Source organism: Anser cygnoides, chromosome 1 (genome assembly GCF_040182565.1).
Source record: "Anser cygnoides isolate HZ-2024a breed goose chromosome 1, Taihu_goose_T2T_genome, whole genome shotgun sequence".
NCBI classification, from domain to species: Eukaryota; Metazoa; Chordata; class Aves; order Anseriformes; family Anatidae; genus Anser; species Anser cygnoides.
In genome coordinates, this window is record NC_089873.1 from 45808515 (window position 1) to 45818350 (window position 9836).

At 53.2% G+C, this 9836-nt stretch overlaps 1 protein-coding gene across 1 annotated transcript; it reads left to right on the forward strand.

Moving 5' to 3' along the window:
• The first annotated feature begins 2269 nt into the window (after positions 1-2269).
• Positions 2270-9836, forward strand: LOC125182462 (uncharacterized). Its single transcript, XM_066994417.1, has 5 exons — positions 2270-2592; positions 4279-4467; positions 7484-7640; positions 7850-8032; positions 8336-9836. Exons 1-5 carry the CDS (start codon positions 2415-2417, stop codon positions 8547-8549), a joined length of 921 nt encoding a protein of 306 aa, XP_066850518.1. The 5' UTR covers positions 2270-2414; the 3' UTR covers positions 8550-9836.

Genomic DNA, 9836 nt, shown 5'->3' on the forward strand with positions numbered 1-9836 from the left:
CAGCCGGAGAAGGCCCACACAGACAAAAAGCAAGCGAGCAGCAATATTCACCCAGCCAGGCAGGGTCTCTGCTAGCAGGGGGTGATGGATCCCCCCGTCCCGCTCTCCAAGGGCAGCCAAGAAAGCTCACAGTTTAAGATGGATTAGCCAAGAAAGGGAAGAAAATACCGTTGTTTTCACACAAGATCATTACGAGTCATGGGGGGCTGAAAGAAGTTTTCCTGAGACAGCAAATAAATCCCCTGGAAAGAAACCAGCGAGGTGCCAGCAGAGGCAAAGATGTAAAGAGGTGTCTGAGAGACGGACGGGCGGACAGAGTGGGATTACGGTGTGTGCTGGCCCAAAAACCCAAGGTGGTGACAAGAGACCCCTGGGCAATGCAAGGAGGGCTGGAGCACGGCTGCACAGCCTGGTGTCAGCGTGAAGGGGGTCACAGCACAGGGTGTGAGCGGGGCCCAGGGCATTGCATGGGGTGGGGAGGGAGGCCTCGCTCTGCAGGGTACCCCCATGGCAGCAGGGAGCGCACATCCAGCAAGGTGCACCGGGCAGCCAGCTGGACTGAGAGGGGCACCCCCAAGGGAGGTCCCCCAGCAGTGTGGGCAGGGGGAAAGTGGACAAAGGGGACACGACAAATGGGGGAAAGCGAGAGACGGAGCAGCTGCAGCTCACTGCTGGCTGGGGTCCCTGCCTCTGCCCAGAAACGCTGCTCCCCTCTTTGCTGCACCACTGGGATGGGATGGGATGGGATGGGATGGGATGGGATGGGATGGGATGGGATGGGGTGGGGTGGGGTGGGGTGGAGTGGGATGGGATGGGATGGGATGGGATGGGATGGGATGGGGTGGGGTGGGGTGGGATGGGATGGGGTGGGGTGGGGTGGGGTGGGGTGGGTGTTTGATTCCATCTGACAGATTTATTTCCCTTCATGCCTTGCAGTGAATCACCTGGTTCACACAAAAACCATAAGGTTTTACAAACAGGAGCTGCCCACACATCTGAGGCAACACTTCTCTCCCCAGACCCCTTCAGGTGGCCGTGCCTGACCAAGCACACCAGCCAGCCCAAGGCAGCCTGCACCCAGGCATTGCTCCCAAGCTGTGGCTACAGGCTCTGGATGTAAAAGACATAACCAAACATAACCAAATGACCCACAAAGCCAGAGCATCTCCCTGCCAAACACTTACAAATATCCTCATGCCCAGCCACCAAGGCCGTTGTATTCCTTGTATTTGTGCCAGTGCTGTTAATGACTAATTGGCTGGGCTTTAACCCTCGTAGCTGCAGTAAGTCCCAGGTTGCTCCAGGAGAGGCAGGGATGCAGGATGGGGGCACAGAGACCCACAGGGCAGGGCGGAGATGCAGGGAAGAGATAAGGCAGCCACAGCAGGGGATGTGCCAGCAACCAGTGCAAAGCCCCGCTGGTCACACACCTGGTATTGTGGCCGCTGGGCAAAGCCTGGGCATGGAGGCACTGCCTGCTCCTAAACCTCACGGTCTGGAGTGCTGGGGCAACGTGGGGCACCTCAGCCCTGTACAGGGAGTCAGGCAGATGAAGGCAGGCAAGGGTGGCTTACAAACCAGAAGGCAGGAGCCGGTCACTACTGCAGCCTCCCCAGTTATAAAACATCACAAAGTAGGCCAAGAGAGATGCTGTGCATGGGAAAGCCCAAGAAAAATGGAAAACAGATTTCTCTGTGGTTCCCACAGCGGCGGGCTGAATTGCTACTACAAAACCACTTTGGCTGTGGCGGCACACATCCAGCTCCACTGGTGTTTACAGAAAATCAACCCTGGGCTGTGGCGGGAGGGAAAAAAAATGTGCACGGGAGGGGCTGCTGCCCAGGGGTCTCACCAGCTCTTTGCAAAAAAACAGCAGGGCAGTTTCATACCCAGCACTGGCTGCTGTCAGTGGGCAGAGGAGGAGGAGGAGGAGCAGGAAGAGGAAGACAAAGAGAAGGAAGGCTCCCAATGCATTGCTCCAGCACCTGGGGAAGCCAAGATGGTTGGGGAGACGGTGACAGCTAGTCCCTGCAGGAGGGAGCTGTAGAAGATGGACCCCAGGCACTTGCTGTCTCTTGCTCCTTTCCAGCTGCCTGTTTTTCGGCAGAGCTCAGAGCATCTCTGCCCAGTCTGCAATGTGGGGCTGGGGGAGGGGGTTGTGGGGTGCAGGGAGGCTGTGGGAGCCCTGCCTGGGTGGGAGGGGGACAGAGGGAAGCAGCGTGCAGCTGGAGCGGGGCAGGCAGTTCTAGGAGCAGGGATGGGGGGCTTGTGCCTGCGGGGAGGAGAACGGCTGCTAGCTTTGCTGCTCAGGGCTTAACGCCTTAAGAGCCCAGCTGATTCCTGCTCAGAAGCAAAGGGAAAACACAGGCATACAGGACAGCGGGGTGCTCAAGGATGCTGTGTTTCCCCAAACCATGACGGGACGAAGGTTTGGAAAATGCATCGCTTTTTGCCTATTGCCTTGGAGCTGCCTGAGTGTTGCCCAGAGCAGTGCTGCTGGGCCCATGACCTCTTTGCCCAGTGCAGGACACATCAGGAAGGGGCTGCCCAGAGACTCTGACAACGGGACCTACGTGCACAGCAACATCTCAGGTACTCGAGCAAGCGTTTGCCCGCCTCTCGGGCTGCTGGGGGCCCCGCGGTGCAGTAGGAGAGGCAGCGGGATGCCTCTGCAATGGCACGCGGGTTCTTCTGCAGAGGGCGCGTAGGGCACATGTAGGGGCTGCAGGGCTTCATGTGGTCCTAGGGGCCACAGCAGTTGTGGGCTCTGGGAGGGACATGTCACGTCAGAGGCAGGGTTGCAGGTACGGGGAGGAAACAACGCTTCACTGCCTTCCTGACAGAGGAAAGCTCTCTTCCATGTTAACCTCTATGCATATCACAACGGGCCAGCTCTCTGGCCAGGGGACGAGCTCACTAAACACATCCCTGTCCCCATGGGCTGAGCTGTGGCCCTCAGGAAAAAATGAGGATGGAGATTTGTTAAAAGCAACAAATAATCTCCAAATGCTGCAGGTCATTATGGTTTTTAATCAGCTTCCTAGAGCAGAGCAGGTGCAGCTCCTCAGTGAGGGGTGCATGGCATTAGGGCTGCCACAGGGCACCCACCTGCCTGATGCTGTATTGTTGAACCTTCACCTTCCCAAACCTCTGTCCACTACATGTTTCCAAGGTGCATGTTGGGAACAGTCCCCGAACCACCTCATCCTCACACCGTCATTACGGATTGTTGGGGAAGGTGCTAGCCAGTGACAGACAATTTAACCATATAACAGGTCCAGTCCAGGCATCCTGGCAATGTCCCTACCACTGCTAAATTTATGCATATAGATGCATCTGTTACCTCTTAATAACACTGATGGACCTGGAGAAAGTCTGATCTTACTCAACTTGATGCTTTCTTGCCAGCCCCTCTGACATCATCTCAGCAAAACCAGAGGCAAAACAAAGCTCTCTTGCATTAACTTTACTGCTGCACTTTGAATGTGCCTCAAAAACTAAACATAGCAAGTTTTTACCTGCATGCTTTAAGCTTGGCTAAGCTTTCTGACCAATGTCTTCCTTTAATTGAGGATGTTGATGCCCATAATATCTGTTACACAAGAATCTACCCATCTACCTTGCCTTTGCCTTGCGTTGGGATATCTGGGGTTTTTGCAAGCATACATCCAGACTGACACGCTTTTGGGAGTCAGTCCAAAGGGGTGCAGTCAGATGCGAGGGGTGCAATGCAAAGAGCCATGACCTAAACAGAATAACCGGGTAGTTTTGAACAGTTGGGGGTAAAAAAAATAAAAACAAAAAAATTGAAAAACATTAAAAGCTGGAATGGAAAAGGTATCTTTCCACAGCATAAACTAGTATTTTTTACTGCTTTGAGTTCCACCCAATAATATTCTACCAGAGTCTAACCTTCTTAGCTGTTTGGGGTATTAAAAAAGCCTATTCCCTTCCTTTTAAGGAAGGGTGACCCGTTTAAGGTCCCTTAAAGATGACCCTTTTAAGGGTCATTCTTTGCACCCTGCCCGCATGCTGTATCCTTCTGTTCCCAATTCTGCTGGTCAGGAACACCTCACATTACACAGTTTGCAACTGGGAGACTTACTTCCCAAACAGCCATTAGACTTCCTATATCCCTCCTTTAAGGTTATGCAAAAAAATCCTAGAGCCTTGAAGGACCTCCAGGAGTGATGCAGGGGATGGGTGGCCTTTTCAAAAGCATCACACTGCAGGGGTCTTTGCCACCACCTGTCCCTAATTTCCACCCTTCTCCCCCAGCGCAGTGCACAGCTCTGCCCACACCACCCCACGGACACTACTACGTGGACAGAGGCTCGGGCATCTCCTTGGGCTCAGTCGTCGTGTACTGGTGCGAGGAGGGCTATCAGCTGGTGGGCAGCGAGAGGCTCTCCTGCCTCCGCTGGGAGAGCATCCCATCCTGGAGCCACCCTGAGCCCCACTGTGAGGGTAAGGAGCCCGCCGGCAAACCCAGCCCCAGCAGTGCCAGCTGGCATTGCAAAGCCCATCTGCTCTCCTGTAGGGTTTCAGCTAGGTGCATGGGACCTCCATCCTTTCACTAACCAGTGGTCCTCACCAAACTCAGCCAGTGGCCCCATAAAACCGGGTCCCAGCCACCTTGAGAGTGGACAGCAGAGGTCCAGCTCCACCCAGCTAGTGGTCATCAGCACCAGTGAAACATGATGCTTTCAGTGGGGTGCTTGCAGGAGCCTTTAATGAGCTGTGTACGCTGGTGCAATGCTGTGACCTAGCTGTCCCCTGAGCCCTCAGCTGGGCACATGCAGCTGATGCCTCCTGGGTGGGAAGCCAGGTGGGGAGACACAAGGAAACACTCCGGAGGGAAGGCAGGGTGCTTCCATCAGGCTGACACCCTGCAAGAATATTAGAGAGGATCCTAAGGCAAAGGGGCATTGCAGCATTTTGTATCTTCTTGCCTCATGCTTTCTGCCAGAGTCTGATCTACCACCAGCAGTCACCACAAAGAGCTCACAGACATGCCTGCCTCCAGGCTCTGTCACAGCAGAATGAATGCAGGGAGGCTCTGTGTTTTCCTATATAACCTTCTGTCCCTTACATAGCAGCTGTTAAACCTTAGCTAAAAAAATCCACTTGTTTGTCACTGGGGTGAATCCCAAGGAGGTATTTCAGTGGGTAACCACAGAATCACAGGAGATCCTGAGTTGGAAGGGACCCAGGGGGACCATCAAGTCCACCTCCTGAGAGCGTTGTCCAAACGCTGCTTGAGCTCCGTCAGGCTCGGTGCCATGACCACTGCCCTGGGGAGCCCGTGCCAGTGCCCGACCACCCTCTGGGTGCAGAACCTTTCCCTAACACCCAGCCTGACCCTCCCCTGTCCCAGCTCCATGCCGTTCCCTCGGGTCCTGTCGCTGTCCCCAGAGAGCAGAGCTCAGCGCCTGCCCCTCCGCTCCCCTCGTGAGGGAGCTGCAGGCCGCCATGAGGCCTCCCCTCAGTCAACAGCTCGTACTAAGTTACTGTCATCCAAAAACTTACTTAGCGTGAGTTCAGCTCCTGCGTCCAGACCATTAACCAGGTGTTATCTTGCTCACACTAACTGCTACAGAAATCACCAAGGCTGGTCAAAACCTGGTACCGGCTGACATTCAGCTCCAGGTGCCAGGCACAGGGTCTTCAATTCACAGCCAAAACACTTCAGCAGGAAGAAAGCTGAACTTTGTAATAACCCAACACATGCTCTTTATAAAAGCACATGCAAAGCATGTGCCACTTTCAAATGGCCCTAATTTTTTTTTTCTGTTATAAGCTCATCAAGAACCAATGGCTTAATGCCGAAAGAACAAAGTCTATATCGCTTTAAAAGCTCTCCCTCATGCACTGGGAATTGTGTGCCTACATAAAATGATTTCAGGAAAATTGCCCTCAAGAAAGTTATTTATTTTTGCAGCAACAAGCAAAAACACAGAAGTTGTAAATACTATATAGCTATGCATAAACTATATTGCTCATGCTGGCCAACAAGAAAGACCTAGGGGCCCTTTCAGAAACCATCTACAAGCAAACCTGTGGTACAACAGCTAGCTAGAAAAGGTTTCAAATGGAAAAGGTCTGACAGCTTTTGCTGCTTCTCTTTCACTTGCTCACGACAAGCAAATCCATTTAGAAAAGGTAACATCTCATGAAAGTCCAATTAGAAACGTGCTTCAACCGCAGAACACCTCAGTAGGTCCTGCACTGGGAGAGGCTTCAGCTCAGCCCCTAAAACACCACAAGTAGCTTGCTCTTTAAACACAAACACAAGTAAAGCAATTCCCCGTCAATTCAGAGCTGTAAAATTTGTTTATAATCAGTGAGTGTCTTCCGTTCATAAAGGCAATCATAGCAAAATAAAAGTAATGAACTTTGTTGCCATAGTTTACACGTAGTGCTGCAGTAAAACATTCATTAGCAAACCTTATCTTCCCAGCTCTAAACAGGCATTGCAGCTTGTACACTGCCTAATGCAGAAACATCTCCAGTGAGCCAAAAAAAAGCCAACCCACAGTTTTAAATCACATTTCAGGCTACCAAAAATAAAGAAGTTTTAAAACAGTTTCAAGGAAAAAAACTTCATACACTTCACATTTCTCTTTGAAACAAAAAGCAAATCTCTGTGCTTTCTGAAGTCTTAGTTTGGTTGTTTTGTAAGTGTCGTAAGGTTGAAGGTTTTTTTGAATTTGTGTATTTTATTACTTTGAAAACGTACTATTTCTGCTGATGCTAGCAAATGCTTTCCTATTATTTTGACCTTGGGGAGGGAGCCACGTCCCTAACTTCAGATGTTTACAACGCAGACGTCATTTAGCTTCCCATTAGGGTTTGATCACAACGCAATTCACCCGATCCTTTCAGCCATGGGCCTTACTGCGGGCAGCGATCCCACCCTGTGCACGCAGCGCACTGCACCCACTGGAGTTGCCGAGGAATTCTTTACAGAAAAGCCACCTCAAGAGCCCATTTTCCTTTCAGATAGCTGTGCTTCCTTACCCCTTTTTTCATTTTTTTTTTCCCCAAGAGAATGGCTAAGCAAAATAGGTGTTCCAGGTAAAAGCCAACAGTTACCATATTTTTAATTGGAGTTTAATTCATGCTACCTTCGTGTTTTACGTAGGACACATTGGAAGCGCTGTTTTCTGTCACAGATGATTATTTAATTCGAACCAGAAAATATTAGTTTAAAAGCCTTTATTTTTTGTCATAAACCTTTTGTTTATCGAACCGGCGCGGGTCACCCGCCATTTTGTGAAGCTCCCACAACCCCTGCAGGGCAATTAATTGCCTTGGGGGGGGGGGGGCTGGGCTGTTCCCTCACCCTTTGGGGCAAAGCGGCCGTGGCTCGACGTGGCTACCGGCACCCCGGGGCGCCGGGGAGAAGCCCCCCGGGGGCCGCACGCCCCCGGCCCGGCCCCGGCCGCCCGGTCACCCCGTCCCGCTCTGCCTCTGCCCGCAGCCGTCCCGCCGGCCCCGCAGGCGGGCTCCCGCCTGGCCGTCGCCGCCGCGCTGGTGAGCGGAGCCGTCATCGCGGCGCTGGCCGCCGCCTTCGCCGTCTGCTGCTGGCGGGAGCGGGCGCGGAGGAGCCGCGGGCCGGGGCGAGCGGCCGGCGGGGGGTGAGTGCGGGGCCGGGCCGGGAGGGGGCCGCGGGGCCGGGCCGGCGGCGAAAGCCTCGGGGCGGGGAGGGAGGGGAGCGCCGCACGGTGCTGCCGGGCTGACCCAGCCTCGGTGGAGGGGGTAAAGGACAGCAGGGGGCAACGTCGGCTTGCGGGACGGAGGGGCGGCGGTGCGGGAAGGCGGCTCGGCTGCGGCTCTCCCCCTGCAGGCAGCGGCAGCAGCCCCGGAGGAAGGGCGGGCGATGGGAGCGCGGCCCCTCGGCGGCGGAGAGCGGGAGGAGAGCCCTTGGGAGGCTGAGGCAGCACCACCGCCGCGATTACCGCCTGTCAGCCTTCTCCAGCGCTGTGCTCCCGGGGGCACACGCGGGCTGCAGTAACCTGGCTTGCCAAAGGTAGGGCGCAGCCCCCGGGCACTGCCCGCAGCCCCTCGCCCCGTGCCGGAGGGGCTGGAGGCTGGAGCAGCCGGAGGTGAAAGCCTGCATCGCCTGGGCGTTCACTCCCTTACCCCTCCGACCCTATTACCCCTGGCCTGGACCCCTTAGTGCACGGAAATGCCTTCATTCCCTAAGTCCTTCTCAGCTAACCCAAGGCAGCACAGCCTAGCGAGGTGGCTTGGCACAGCCTTGGTGGGCTGCAGGCTCCCTTGGGTTGCCACAACCCTGCTCACAGCCCTCTCTTCTTCTTGCCTTTGCCAGGAGCTCAGAAAACCTGCCAAAGCTGCCCCTGCAGAGCTCAGGCCCCGGAGTGCATCTCCTGCCCCCATGGGCAGCACAGCCCCCCCCAGCCCCCCACCGCCTGCTGCTGCCTGGGGGACCTGACTGCATCGACCTCACCCGGGGCCTGCCCCCCGGCTGCTACAGAAGCTACGAAGAACACCAGCTCTTGCACAAGTTTGGGAGGCCAGTTTGAAAATTTAAGCCGTCGTTCAAATCCCCCCTGCCCCCTTTTTTTCTTAAAAGATCAATTCCTTGAAGCTCCAGAGAGCTCAGGAAAGAGTTTCACAAGAGCCACTTACTGCACCTGGGTTTTCAAATGGAGAAAATTGGACACTCCATGGTGAAAGGCTTTTTTGATACAATCCTTTTATTTTTTCCCCGTGTCCAGAAGTGCACATTTCAAAGAAATGCCTGGGTTACCGGCTTCTTAATTGATCATTTGGGTGAGATGCATGAAGCGAGTTAGAACAGCCCCAGTTTAAGTCAGAGGCTAAGCACGTGCAGAATTTCAGGTTTTAAACACAAGAGTCTGATTTGCTGTTTGGGGCTCTTTTGAAGGCTGAAAGTGAACAGTGAGTGCCAGTTACCAGAACAAGGAATCTATGTCATTAGATAAGTGGAAGCATTTGCAATTCATTGCACTTGAATGGAGGCTGAGAGTAAAGTTTTTCCTGTTGTTCAGAACTCACAACATCCTCCCATTGCTGTAGTCAATCTTGGACTTGCAAGATGCAGTGACAAGTGGGTAAAGATAACCAGTCAAGAGGAAAACATGAATTTATCCTTAATACAAAAGACCTAGCACATTTAAAACAACTTGGGATTTTTCATCGCTTTTCTCCTGCATTAGAAATTCACATCACATGTATCAGGACCAACAGCAGTGCCTGAAGAGCTAGCATAAGTACTGTAATTTGCATTCAGAAAGCAACAACACCCATAATTCTGTCCAGGATTTCCTGCATGGAAACATAGGGGCACATCCCAGGCAACCACCCACAGAGCCTGGCCAGCAGACCTGGGCATACATAACATGCCTGACACATGCTGGGTACACCAGGCTTGAAGAACATGGCCTCAGAAGTGCGCAGGGATGCTCTTCATATCTCGGGAGTGACTACTGAATTAGTCAAGAGGTGCTGGCAGCCCCAAAGTTCCTGGATGCACAGGGCAGGGAATAAGAACAAGCAACCAGAACATGAACCACGAGCATCACTACCATACAGCGCTCAAAGGTACAAACTCAAAATGTCCTGCTACAAAGGCTGGGAGTTTTAGGCTGCCAACTCAGTTTCCATCAACTTCTGCATTACATTTAATTAAGGCTTCTTTCCTTGAAAAGATGCAAGGTAGCACATTTTTGTGATAAATGCAAGACCTACTTAGTAGACCTCCCTGGAAACACTTGCTTCTCCCTGGAAAGAGGGCTAGGGACACTTTTCTATTTGTAGTAATAATAAAGGAATCTCTCCCCATTCTA